At 38.3% G+C, this 15,222-nt stretch overlaps 1 protein-coding gene across 1 annotated transcript; it reads right to left on the bottom strand.

Annotated features, from left to right (window-relative positions):
• Window positions 1–5,671: 5,671 nt before the first annotated feature.
• LOC114520672 (neuronal acetylcholine receptor subunit alpha-7-like) lies at window positions 5,672–13,439 on the bottom strand. Its single transcript, XM_028540992.1, has 6 exons — window positions 13,170–13,439; window positions 9,104–9,266; window positions 7,979–8,023; window positions 7,741–7,850; window positions 6,994–7,403; window positions 5,672–6,476 (listed from the first exon to the last, which is right to left on the bottom strand). Exons 3-6 carry the CDS (start codon window positions 8,003–8,005, stop codon window positions 5,746–5,748), a joined length of 1,278 nt encoding a protein of 425 aa, XP_028396793.1. The 5' UTR covers window positions 8,006–8,023; window positions 9,104–9,266; window positions 13,170–13,439; the 3' UTR covers window positions 5,672–5,745.
• Between the last annotated feature and the right edge of the window lie 1,783 nt (window positions 13,440–15,222).

The following is a 15,222-nucleotide window of genomic DNA, read 5'->3' as shown; positions in this document are numbered from 1 at the left end:
GTTGAAAGCAATGAAGTTACAAATTTTTGGAGTTATTTTTCGCAGTTATGATAGAAAAGGTTTAATCGAGTTAATACCGGACAAAGGGAAATTTTAAAGCTATTGAAAAAACAATATTTTAGTTCATTTTTCATGCTCTCGGTTTAAACCAGATTTCGGCCCAATTCAGTTACCTTTTGGCAATAAGATTTCAGTCTCAAGCACAGCTGGTCCAGACGAGTAGGTTGAAATTTTCGATTTCATCCACGGTGCAGTTCCCATGCCTTTGAGGCAAATCAGCGCGTTCGATTCACCTTTAGTAAGCACAGAGGGCGCATGAGGACAGACGGCGATCAACGAGGAAGCGGCATCAGTGTAGTAGACATGCGCACGATGATATACGACCATAAAAATAAGAGCTTTGTCGGGTAAAGTTGAAAGAAACGCCGACATCTTTGCCCCGCTCTTCGAGTCTGTGAATGTGTTGAACGAGTTGCGTTGAATCATATTTCCTGAGGAAATAAAAAGTGTGTGAAATAAAAAGAATTTTGATTCTTGCTCTGCCAACCGGGCTTCCCTCGTAGGCAGTAAAATCACACAAACCTGTTTTCGCATCAAGAACGAGAAAATGATGTCCGTGCTCGTTAAATTCATAGCTCACACCAGACACAGTTATGGAAGAATTAGCTCGTCCATACACGCGATATAATACATCCTCTTCCACTCGTGAGATCATTTGGACGTCGATACGTGTGGCGTCTAAAATCGTATTTGCACAAAACACGCATATTAGGTTGCATATTATTACTCTTATACTTTTGAAATATCCTTGCAAGACTGGAAAGGGAAAGGGCTGTTTCTAGTTTATGGTAGTGAAAACAAGATCAATATTTCATTGCTTTCCGAGTTATTTCTTGGTGTTTTTTACGTTGATAACATCAGGGGGAAGCATTGAGTTTGTGCATGATTCAATTGCGTTGCAAAATGCTTAGCATGTGACATAGTTGTAACTTATGACTTTACTGATTATTGAATGAACGAAATCATCTTACCCGGCTCAATTGTGGAAGCATTTAGTTTGAACGCGTCGCCAAACATGCTCGCCGACTGGGCACGAATCATGATGGAATAATTGGTCAGAGGTAGCAGTCCAGTGAATGTATATTTGAAGTCATTTTCAACCAGAACGCAAGCGTTTGCTTTGAGGTTATCAGCGATGCAGAGGCTGTAGTTGAAGGGATAGTCATAATCTGTCAGATAATCATCAGGTCTTGACCATGTTAATTTTATCGAGTTACCATCAGTGTAGACTATTTTGACATGGCTAGGCGGTCCACTCGGAGCTAAAATGTTACAAAAATGATGTCAAGAGATTCGTTTTGCTGACCATTGCATCTTCTGTTAAAACCAAGGAAACACACTGACCTTTTCTCAATGTCACAAGCTCGACAATTCTTGACGGTCCACGGCCGATCTTCTTTCGTACCGTTTTCCGCCAATAAGGGATCGGATTGTGGATCCCCTTAAAGCCCAGTAAGGCCCATGATTCCCCATATTCGAGGTCTGCTGTGATTGGTTGGTCCACCAGTTGCTCTAAATATGGTATCGCGGCTTTGTAGTATTTTTCGCCGCTGAAAAATACAACCATACACACGATCGTTCCAGGATTGATGGAGGTGTCCAGAAAATCTTTCATTTTGATTTCAGAATCACTGTGGGACCACGTTAAGAAACTGAGAGTATCATTCGAAATATTGTGGCCTATATCTTTGCCTGAAAAAACGAAAACTGAAAAAGTTAAAGTTGTCTGCATTGCAAAGTTGACCGGTGACGCTAACATCAGTAGCATATATTTCTATGTGCACTTTCTCCCTTGTCTGTTTCTCATTACTGCCGTTTGACAATTGATATCGTCTGACATTTACGTAATTCAATTAAGAAAAAACTTGCCTGATTCAATGTCGTAGATTTTGAAATATATTCCTGGCTCGGTAAAGATGTGTATTTTATCGTTATCGACTATTTGAGAATAGATGTCCTTGCTTGCACCAGCCTCGGCAACACCATTTGAGATCAACTTCAGACGTAACACAGAAGCCGCTGAAATATAAGGACATATCCAGTTAATGTACTCCTAATTTCTGGCGAAAGGGTTCACTCTTACCATTATGACTATAACATACCATACCTCACAATATACCATACCACACCATGCCACACCACACCACACCATGGTCACAGCACCACACCACACCATGCCACACCACACCATACCATGCCACACCACACCACACCATGGTCACAACACCACACCACACCACACCATGGTCACGACACCACACCACACCACACCATGGTCACAACACCACACCACACCACACCATGGTCACAACACCACACCACACCATGGTCACAACACCACACCACACCATGGTCACAACACCACACCACACCACACCACACCATGGTCACAACACCACACCATGTTCACAACACCACACCACACCATGCCACACCATGGTCACCACACCACACCACAAAATCACAAAATACCATACCACATCACACCACACAACACCATACTACAAAACACCATACCACATCATGGTGACCACACCACACCTAAAAATCACAAAATGCCACACCACATCACACCACACAACACCATACTACCAAACACCATACCACACAACATGATACACATGATACGAAACTTACGTCTTCTTCCATAAACCTCAACTTCGCAAAAGTTCAATACACCAGAAGCGGCTGGAATGATAACACTGACAAACTGTCCTTTGAGTGGCTCCTCGCAAATGATCTCGCGAGATTCCCCTGGCTCTAAACGTGGTTGAATCGACGTACATCGGGCATTTATCACACCACCGTTGATATTACTGTCTCCAACCTTGGGGAAAGAAAATGAGGACTCAAGATCATAAATAAGTTTCATAATTCACGTATATGGATACTAAAGGCGATTCTCCATTACCGTCCGCTTCAGCTGCGCGGGCGAAGCGTCTTTTGAAAATCTACCCTTGCGACCGTGACGGGCCTTAAAAAAAAGCGCGCTTCGCCCGCGCGGGCCAATCTCTCAAAGTTACTCAACAGCAGTCTTATTGATCTGAACATTTCTCCACACATACCTTAATCTCAAAGTTTCGTAGTCTTTCGCTACAACAATCTCGTCTATTGGTGATAACAACTGAGGTTACATAGAAATCCTCTCCCAGATCCAATAACCACCAAGGCTCGAGTTGCTGATCTGTCTGAATGCAAGATTTCTCGGAATAATCCGGGTGTCTATTACCGTCAACCGCGTTGGACGAAATGCCTTGATCCACAACACTGGACTGATTAGTCTTCTTTCCCAAAGCAATGTTCTTTCCTGAAAGGTTGATAAAATGGAGTCCAACTTAACCAAGTTTAATGGAGCTAAACTAAACTGGAGGTATAAGACTGGAACTGAATTGCATTCTGGAATTCAAGGTTGCCTACCTCTGTCATCTGGTGTCGACAACGCTACTTCAATAACTATTATCAAAAGATATAACTTTAATATTTGAAATAACATTTCTTTTAGTGTTATTTCGCATAGTTCAGTAATGATGCACGAGCATCTTCGTAAATTACTGTTGTGTAAGGCTTCATTTTAGAACGCCTGTTGTGACGTTGATAAATTGCAATTCTAATTTGACGCGGGTCGCGCTTGCACTTGGAACGCGCACGTTTATTACACGTGAACACGTAAACGTTTGCTGGTATTAATGATATCAGAGCAACAATGACTAAGCGCACGAAAAAGATTTTTATAGGCATTGAGGAAGGTTGAAAGTGAAACACTGAATAAAACATTACAAAGCAGTAAGTACTAGACTAGTCAGGCTAGTATTAGTAGCAATAGTAAACACTCAGTCAGACTAACAGTACTGCAATGATCAACTGACATTGAGGAAGGTTGAAAGTGAAACACTGAATAAAACATTACAAAGCAGTAAGTACTAGAATAGACTAGTCAGGCTAGTATATTAGTAGCAACAGTCAACACTCAGTCAGACTAGCAGTACTGCAATGATCAACTGACATTGATGAAGGTTGAAAGAGAAGCACTGAATAAAACATTGCAAAGCAGTAAGTACTAGACTAGTCAGGCTAGTATTAGTAGCAACAGTCAACACTCAGTCAGACTAGCAGTACTGCAATGATCAACTGACATTGAGGAAGGTTGAAAGTGAAACACTGAATAAAACATTGAAAAGCAGTAAGTACTAGACTAGTCAAGGAAGGTTGAAAAAGAAACACTGAATAAATTATTGCAAAGTAGTAAGTACTAGACTAGTCAGAACTTAGTGTGACTAGTGGTACTGTCGTGACAGGAACATGCGCACTATGATAGTAAATGTATAAAGGCGTTGGATTACTTTAACGCACGTAAAAATAAAATTTCAAATCTACTTGTGTTCGATTCATTTAAACGACACCTTCATTAATTAGTGCAATCCATTAAATACAGCTTTAAAAATAATTAAATGTTTTTTTAAATAGCGACTGACATAGTTATTCATCGCTCCATTCATTACAAGAAAGCTGCGACAATGTATTCCCAGTGCAGTTTAATTTGTACATTTTAAATGTCCAAATTTCTATTAAAATTCGTGGCGAATACGAACACCTTCATATCTCAATTTAATTTGTCGGCAAAATATCGGCGTGTTCTAACGATTTAGTCTGATTAAAACCATTTAACTTCCCATGCCGACTGTCGTATTTCTTAATTGATATTATAAACTAGGACGTCTAGGACGCTGTTAATTATATAAAAATTATTTCACCCTTCTATCTTCAATATAACTTTTTCATCAGTGCAACGTTTTTTAAAACAGCACTGTGTATGCAAAAAGCGATATAAAGTAGTATTACTAGGCTATTACGATCGAATAGCAGAAGTCAATACTCGAGTGGTCAGACTGAACTGACCAACTGACAGGAGGGTTTACTGACATTGAGTCTTGTTGAAAGTGAAACATTAAATAAAACATTGCAAAGCATTAAGTACTAGACTAGTCAGGCCAGTATTAGTAGCAACACTCAGCACTCAGTCAGACTAGCAGTATTGCAATGATCAACTGACATTGAGGAAGGTTGAAAGTGAAACACTGAATAAAACATTGCAAAGTATTAAGTACTAGACTAGTCAGGCCAGTATTAGTAGCAACACTCAGCACTCAGTCAGACTAGCAGTATTGCAATGATCAACTGACATTGAGGAAGGTTGAAAGTGAAACACTGAATAAAACATTGCAAAGCATTAAGTACTAGACTAGTCAGGCCAGTATTAGTAGCAACACTCAGCACTCAGTCAGACTAGCAGTACTGCAATGATCAACTGACATTGAGGAAGGTCGAAAATGAAACACTGAATAAAACATTGCAAAGCAGTAAGTACTAGACTAGTCAGACTAGTATTAGTAGCAACAGTCAACACTCAGTCAGACTAGCAGTACTGCAATGATCAACTGTCATTGAGGAAGGCTGAAAGTGAAACACTGAATAAAACATTGCAAAGCAATATACTAGACTGGTCAGGCTAGTATTAGTAGGAACAGTCATCACCCAGTCAGACTAGCAGTACTGCAATGATCAACTGACATTGAGGAAGGTTGAAAGTGAAACACTGAATAAAACATTGCAAAGCAGTAAGTACTAGACTAGTCAAGTTAGTATTAGTAGCAACAGTCAACACTCAGTCAGACTAGCAGTGCTGCACTAATCGCCAATATTTGTCCTGCTAGACCAAAATCTCGGTGCTCTGACAAAGACAATAAGCACAGTAAGTATTCCGATCACTACGGCCGCATACATAGAAAAACGATCAATAATCCTGGAAGCTAGTACCCAATCTTTGTTCCATTCATTGGGACCTTCATTATTCTCAACGTGTTCTATGTTATCCATTGCGTCCTTGTTATCCCTAGCCGTCCTGTCACAGGAACTTGAAATTGAACTTCTTTCGTCCATAGATTTAAAACTTACAAGACCCACAGTGGAGCTATTCAAATCGCCTTGCAGAACATCAGTTCGCGAAGACCCTGTCTCAGTTAACTCGATATCAGACTGCAAATCGAAATTGGTTTCTCTTGAGCTCAAAGAGAGCTGAAATTTTCTTTCCGATAGCCTAAACGAACGCTTTAATTTCTTCGTATTTATGCCGTCTTCCGAAGGTGGTTTTATACGAGTTATCTTTCCAAGGTAGTTTAGTATCATAGTTTTCATGAAGCCGGGCATTGGCGAGTGAGAATGATAGTAGAAATTGAGTGTTAACGTGGTGATGAGCAAAGCCACTCCGATTTCGATCGTTGTTACAAGAAAATACTGCGAGATGAGCGGGAAATCTTGCAAAGGAACCATCTTCATCGTGAGTTGTTGGAAGAAGGTCATGGCAAGCAGAATAAGCATCCCCAAGCTCATTCGTTCACCAGATTCAGGGGGGGAGAATCCTGCAGCAAGAAAGAAAATTAGATAGGATTATGTAAACAGGAGTGTGACGCACTTGTGAGGTACAACAGCAAGTAACTCCCCCCCCCCCCCCCCCTACGTGAAAAATTTGTTTCCACATGAAAACTACATGCTCACACTGACTCGAAATGATTTCGCGACAAATGAGCAATTGATACTAAGGTAGTCGGAAAGATGGTTTGATCACAACTCACACTTTTCCCGATCATACTGAGGGCGATTCAGATATGTATTAATGTTATTGACAGTCATATCCTCACTTAAATATAATCAAATAAATGCTGTTGATACTAATCAGAAATGTGGTTTAAATTGACTTGTCAGACCATATTGCTTGTCAGACTTTTCATATATAGCGATTTGTCGGAGCGAATCAAATATAAGTTTCAAATTAAGCTAACGCAAACGTCGGCATGACGATATCTACAACTGGTATTTAATCATCTTAACATCATCAATACTATTGATATAATTCAGAAATCATCAATCAATACATACCCAAAATTGTGAGGCATGATATCAGGAAACAGGGCACAAGCATTTCGATAAAAAAGTAGACCGAATCACGTTCCATGCTGAAGGAAACCTCGACAACTGAGTAATTGCTCATTCTCTTGACGTCCCAGAATCGTGTGTGTCTCGTGTCTGCCTCGAACAATATCCATTCCTTGTTCTTATAAGGTGGTACGGAATTTCCCAGTTTAAGATGGGCGATGTACATTTCACTGGATGGATACGAGAAAGAGCCGAAGCGCAGCGAACATTTCTGGAGGTCTAGGGGAAAGTAGGAGACATCTATGGAACACATGACGTGAAGAAACAGTGGATATCGCCAGCGGCATGTCCCATTTGAGTTCACGACGACAAGGGTTGTGATACCCGTCTTTTTGTGATCCTTGTTCTCAATTCTAGATCGGAGAAAAACACTACTTTGAAACACAGATGTCCTTGAAAAATAACTAACTTTATATATTTGTACTGGATAGCTCTTTCAGTTCAGTTCTAACCGTTCTTCCTAGAGGTCCAGCAAGGATCATCTCTTATTGATCCAGTGTTACTACAGGAGGAAACCTAAACTAAACTAACTTCATTTATACTGGATAGCTCTATCAGTTCTAAACTGTTCTTCTTATAGAGCTCCAGTAAGGATCATGTCATATTGATCCAGTGTTACTACAGAAAGAAACCTAACTCTAAACAGTTGTTCCTGGGTGTTTTATTATAGTCGCCTGTCAAACAACTCACTCATTGTATAAGCCAATATCAGGAACCCAAATTTCATCCGGTGAAATATTGATTGAAGAAAATCCAGAATATTCCGATGGATTCCAACGAAGCGTGTTATCCTCCCACTCCTAAGACGAAATATTAAATAGCAATCATTCTGACTTTCCCTTCTAGAAGGTAGAAGATAGAGCTAGCGGAGCCGTAATAATAATAACGTTGATGTTTTTTAAAACTTTTATGCAGCTCAATTGCTTACCAGTCGGACCAGTGATACCACACTCATTCTTTGCTGTTTTGCGTTCTATAAGGGAGAAAAGAAACTGAGCACTATAATTTGGATCAGTTTCCTGTTAAAAGTTTGCGTGCCTATCCCTAGTTCTGAATTAATAGTTATCATGTTAAGTAATATAAAGGGTCAGAAAATAACTTCGGATCCAATTCACTTCTGGTAAAGAAGTATACTGCATTGGCTTAAGCTTATTTTTTCCTCATATACATTGCAAGTCGGCAGTCTATAAAACATCCATCAGAAGTGAATTGGATCTGACAAAGTTGGATCGTGTGAACAGACTTTGCGTCGGCCTGTTTACGCTGAAGATGAAACCTAGGCGAATCTAGAAGGCGGCTTGGGCTGGGCGCGTATATCATAAATGTATGATTTATTAATGAAACTTATAGCAACATCGCAACGCATAAATATCAGACAACTAATATAACGGCCCTATTATTAAACCGGTGCCCACCTGCAGTTTTACTAATTGACGAAATTCCATAAAATTTCGCGAGAATGTAAACATTCAGAGCAACTGGGCAAACATGAAATGAACCATGGCGATCGCCGCTTGTTTTACCGCCTTACCGGTCATGCAAGTCAGCAAGAGTGTTGCACGCATGCGCGGGTTGGAATTGCATGAAAGTTGTTGACAAGTTTTGAACGGCTTAATTCAGTGCGGTGTCTAATTTGTAGGTAACACGGTTTAACAAAACGGTTATATCCGTTTCGGATTTCGTCAATTTCCACGGTATTTTCAAACGATTCGACTGTGCCACTTTAGTCTAGTTTAACCGAGCATTGAGCGTTTTATAAAAGCTCTCAGAAACTCTTGTCGCTCAACTTGCATCAATTCAACTCTCATGCATATACAAACAAGAGCTGTCACTACATGACATGCATTTAAAACGTGTATGTCAATTGGTCACGCAAAAGTCGTGAAAATTGTCTGACGGTCTGACCTTAGTGAAGTAGTACATGTGATTGCAAGCGAGATATATTAAAGATTGCTATGAATTGTGTAAGGCATGCTTCAACTCACCAACTGGACAAGCATTCAAACCGGCGGATAAAAATGTGAAAAAAATATACGAGAAAGCGCTTACGTACCACTTCGAATATCTTAATCAGCTCAAAACCAAACGAAACATTCAAAGGTAAATTCTCAAAGATCACTGGCCTAGAATTCTTATTGTATCTTCAGAAGTCTTCGCATAATCGTTCTGCGCAGTTTGAGTTCTGCCCGGCTGGAAGGCAATTACGTCCTCTGTAACTAAAAAACAAAATTCCGCGATTTAAAAAAAAATTCTGAACTAAATATAACCGGTTTGACAAATATAGCTACCGCGTGATATTTAAAGGACAGATTTAGAAGAAAAACATCGTTTCGTTAAACAGAAAAACAATGATAATTATACTCGTTCAAAAATTGTTTTCAAGACAACTGCATGACTGATTTCCACGACTGTAACTAACTATATATCATTTGCAACACACTTTATCTCAACTATCTTTGATGCCAAAAGGTCAAAGGTAGAAACGTCGAGAAGTATTTTCGTCTATTATAGGCAGTTGTCATACCACATTTAATTGAAACGAAGTTGTTTGAAGACGCTGCCACAGCACACTGCTATTTGTAATATATTTAATTGCATGGAGACTGACGCATGCAGTATGGCCTAGTGATGTATATATACAGTTTATTTGCAGTCAAACTCTCTCTATATATAGCTCACATTATGGCAAATTCCTTGAAATGTATTAGACATATGGAATATCATTCAGTCATTATCTCAATATTTCTATGACATATATTCATATTAAATTCTGGATATAAACAAGATTATGCTAAAAGCAATTAAGTCTTTGTGAAAATAATTTCAGATGTAGTCAGACCCGCCCTACATGAACGTTTGCCAATCATACAAGTGTTTGAAAAGGTGCTAATAATCTGGATATATACTGTTTCCATGCATAACTGTGCAGTGTATCAGACCACCGATTTAAAGCGTCCAATTATTTCGATATGCATATAGCCTGCAAGGGTGGCGCTCAATTGCAAGTTGCAAGGCTTACGTCAAGAGTTTAGTTGAAGTTTAGTTCTCTGCATGGATATTTTAGGTTTCAAGGTGATATATTGATATAGCTATAGGGGAAAGAGCGAATAAAAGTATCCTTAATGTTCATATAAATTATAACATAAGGCATCAATCAATCAGAAACCTTCGCAACAATTTCTTCGTTCATATTTTAAAACTGAAGTCGTAAAAACAAGCGATGGCCCATGGCCATGATGTATATGTAGTCTAGTTTATATATTAGTGAGCTTACATCTCGGCGCCAGATTTAATATTTAGCTCGATCAGGACCAATAAGTAATTTTCTTATGCACGTCCGAAGATATAGCTATCGTTTTAATAGTGGTTACATATATAATTGTCCTATACATTTTAATATTTGCAAAAGGTTAGATCTTAATTTTCTTAAAACAATACCATAACTCCACTAGGCGATTCAAGACAGCATCTGAACATCCCACTATAATAACTATTAACTATGATCTGAAGTACATATTTTATACGAAAAAAAATGGCCATGGAGTCAAAGAACTGTCAGTTCAGTGTAGTTGAAAAATCATTTCACGACTATATAAATGCGAATGAGCCCATGTGAATTTGCGCACGTTTTTTTTATTATTATTCTCCAATTAATTGCTATAGACGCATATTCAATATTTTCACATTCTGAAAATATCATTTGTTGCAGCTGCCACTAAATTTAGATCGCGTTTCCAGCCCCATATATAGCTATGGTCATACTGACATGCATGCATATATCATTTCTAAACTTTTGCGTCTTCTAACTGTGCATGGACGTAAACACATGCAGCCTCTAATAAATCATAGTTTCTTTCTGTGAAAAACTGTAGCTATGTATATAGTTCAAACGTTTAAACGAATCACGTTCAGACTTGTCTTAATCTGTTCCCATGTATAACAAACATTGATAAGCATTACAGATTGTGATAGCCAATGGTCGGATTACAAATGTTCCATGCAGGGCTATTGATATATCAGTAAGCTTGACATATGAATAAAGGCGTCTGTTTTACTGCACTTAAAGTCCTAGAGTCCTAGACTTTACTTAGTTATATATTCAAAATAAATTACTATTATACTATTAGAAAGAGTCTTTCCTGTGGCTGTACTGGTTTGCAACCTAAAGAATTATGCTATAGGTATATGACTTTAAAGAAATGCAACTATATATAAGTTCTTCAACATGCCCCGGTGAACTTTTAAATAACTTGTGATCATGCATGAAGATGTCGAATGCTTTCAATCATGCATATCGTATATATATATATACAGCATGCATTTCTAAAATAAAGCATTTTGATCAGAAAGCTTGTCCTGTATGATCAATACATACGTCTAAACTTTCATCAACTTGGCTCAAAATTTAGATTTATATCAGCGTTTCTATACATGACTTTGTTTTCATTAATCAAGCGTTGTCATCTGTCACCAACAGCATGCATGCAGGTTTGTGGAAAATCTGAAGCTCAATAGTTAAATACTTTTACCAATATAAAGAACCAAAATGAACATTCGGCTTCCCAGACTTCAAACATGAAGAGTTATTGAAAGAAATATATCATATATGTCAATATGATATGAACGCGCGGTGGTTGTGATGAATTGCCAAACTATATCGATCTCGTTTAAATTTTTTACTTTGAAACTTTTCAGTCAAACTGGATTTGCCAAGGCCATGCATATATCAGGCATAAACTAAATACTAAATTATACATATATACGTATATAGGCTAAACTATGGCTGAAATGTATACTAATATATTTCCTTCTTTGTAATAAGCAAACACGAGAGATGCATATATACTACCAAATAATGATTGTTCGACACAATAAACGTTGGAAACGTTTTGGTGAATTTAATAGTCAGTTATATAGTGAAGACGTCGGCTATATAATATAGTTTTACACGAACAAAAAATTCAAACTATTGCCAGTATTACCCATTGCAATTGACGGACGTAATATATAGACCTATAAAAAAGTTAGGTGTATAAAAATGTTTATACATAAAATATATACACTACAAAACGTCTCAAACAGGAAAAGCAGTAAAAAGCCGATTTTTCCAACGTTTATGGATACTTCAGGCTTCGCTTTGCAATGTTTTCATATGATCATATCGCCTGCTGGCCTAACAACACCGCGTGAAACAAGTTCAAGAAGTCTCTAATCCTGTGGCGACACTCGTAAAGATTATTGCTATCAGTGATTATACGGAACACAAGCGGCGATATGAGATAAAAGTTAAACTTTTTAAAATGCTCTCTGCGGCGCCGTAGCGCTATTCATGGGTCGAAACGACAAAATGTAAAAATTAGCATCTCCTATATTGAAACCAAAGTCGTAACTTAGCATCAAATCTGGTATAACAACTATCTAAAATAGACAAAACACTTCTCGATGTTTTCGACCTGGGCTGAGGGCCTTCGTCAGGAGAGTTTGACTAACTCATATTAACTCTCCTGACGAAGACGCTCAGGTCGAAACGTCGAGAAGTGTTTTGTCTATTTTAGGCAGTTGTTATACCACATAGATGCTAAGTTGTTTGAAGACGCTGCCACGCTGCTCCCTGGTTATATTGGAACGTATCTACAAAGCTCTAACTTATCCGTCTCGCAAGGGGGTTTTCGATTTCTTTAAGTTTCTTTAGGCGCGAGGAGCAGTCCCTCATGGAGTGGAGAAATATAACGAGAATATATACAAGATTTTATCATTCTATATCGCGCACTGTTTTGCCTTTCAGGGCATAAACACACGACCGTTTAATGCAACTCTAGCATTTCGTTTGCCATGTAACTTCTATAGTACAAGAGGAAGAAAGAACGAACTTTGTTTAAACGAGAAATCATAATTGTACGGTTGTTGGTTGAAAGTATCAGTGAACCACACTGCTCGTACAATGCGGTAAAAAGTAAGTGATCCCGAATTCAGAAGTTAAATCATTAGAGCGCATTAGGATTAAAAAATAAAAACAAGATTTTGTGATAAAACGCTAGCGATTAGTGATGTTTTTCTTCACGGGTCTTGTGAGTTGGGCATAGTGGTAATTTCTTAATTTTTCTGAGTCGAAAACTAACCTGAAATGAGCACGAATTGAAGGCATAGAATCTTGATTTTCATAGTAGACTATAGCGAACACCTTGAACGGTCTTGGAAGCTGTCACAAAAGACACTGGCTTGGCGAAAAAACTAGATACATCAACACATTCAGGTTCGCAAATAAGGTCCCCCTTGTCACTTTACGGATAGCACCTTCGGTATATCCTCACAAAACGTTTTCAAAAGCGTCCATTCCACTGTCTGTAACTTCAATCGTTGCTCGAGTTAACGACCGTCCGCGGCAGACGTCAAAATCAATCGCACAAGTTTATTCGATATATTCAAATTTCGAAATACAATTAACAGCTCATAAATAATTAAAGAAGGTGCTTTGCAATTTATATCACAGAACAGTGTTGATTGTTATAAAAAGCAGGTTGTATAATAATATAAACTATATATGCGAGTATGTGTTCATTACAAATAGCGCTAAAGGAAGGAACGATGTCAATGGGATATTCATAAGATATTTATAGGAAAATAATCGTTGAATCTTAACAATTGTTACCCTGTCAGGCTCGCCATTTGGGTGCCATCTAGTATTATATATTATACGACAGACGAAGCTCGGCAAAGGCGATATTTGAAGGGGAATCAATATTTATCACTTTGGCTTAGAGCAGGGAGACCTGATGAGTTTTAACAAAAACTAATGCGCCTCAAACCATCATTTTTAGGAAGGATTTGATTTTCAACATAGCACATAAAACGCCTTTTTCAATTTCTAAAAAGATCTAAAACTGATCTCCGGAACCTAGTCTAAAAGGGTCAACCGTCTAGTTGGCCATTTCTGTAGAAGCTCTTTGTTTTTTTTATATCTATTTTTTTGGGCTCACAGCCTTTCTCTTTCTGCTGTTAAAACAGTGAGTCCCGAAATTGCTTACTGAATCCCTGAAAATATCGTACGCCCCCCCTAATGCTCTTTAATTGAACCACAAATAAAAACACGTTGCAAGTTAATTCAACAATGAATTACGACACGTATACAAATTTGACGTTGAATTGCAATTAAAAAAGGAACCTTTAGTTACAACAGTGAAATCTCGGACGTTTTAAAACATCAGTATATTTTACAGAAAAAGTATAAGAATGTCCAGGATAATCATGGAAAATCTCAAAGATTCAGTCAAGTCGTGATTGACGGAATTTTCACTTGAATAAGAGCTTTATTCTCAATGTTTCAGTTACTGAATCAGTTTAATCCTTCCATTTAGAAAAGACTTTTACATTGATCAGTATAATAGCATTTCTTTGTCGCGAGCCCGCGCTGAGCTTTTTTAACACGCTCAGTTGTAAATGGAAAAACAGGTGAAAAATAAGCTACACAAATAATTTAAAAAACGGGCAATTTAAGACCATTACGACGACACCATTTAGGAGAAACCAAGGAACAGACAGTCAGGTCCATTTCAGGTCGAACCGATTTTACTGATGTGCTGAATCGAATGCAATTATGTAAACGAATTTAAACAAAGACTTTAGGTCGTTAACATGAAGTTTGACGCTGAAACAAGCCTCAGACACTCACGAAATCAAGAAAATCTTAATAATTCGAACCCGGCTGTTAATTTTGATAGTACTAGTTATGAATATAATGCACAAAATCTAATGGCACAGCACGCCTAAAATTAGTACTGCCAATACTCAGTTTTCGAGCTCAGGACACAATACAATAACGAAACACAGAATAAAATAAATTGCCACGTACGGGTACCCGTTTCGGGTCTTCAGTTTCAAACATTAGATTTAGTTGCTTGGCCAGTTGGCCATTCACAAAGCACGGTGGCTATGTCACTAATTGCCTCACATTGTCAAGATCTGTATGAAAGCGCAGTATCCGACGGAGTCTTTGTTCCGTCATGACAAGAGATCTTTGGCTTAGCATTAATTACTGTCATGCAAATTGCTGTATAAGTATCAGTAAAATTTCTCATGTATTTAGGTGCTCATGAAATCCTATCGCCAAAAAACTAAGCCCGAGTTGTGCTCAATGATTCTGTTGGAAGGAATTCTAACTTGCCATTTCTATGA

This window comes from Dendronephthya gigantea, unplaced genomic scaffold, assembly GCF_004324835.1.
Source record: "Dendronephthya gigantea isolate DGI-Jeju-01 unplaced genomic scaffold, DenGig_1.0 000016F, whole genome shotgun sequence".
In the NCBI taxonomy this organism is placed as follows: Eukaryota; Metazoa; Cnidaria; class Anthozoa; order Malacalcyonacea; family Nephtheidae; genus Dendronephthya; species Dendronephthya gigantea.
This window is presented reverse-complemented; position numbering and strand designations above follow the sequence as displayed.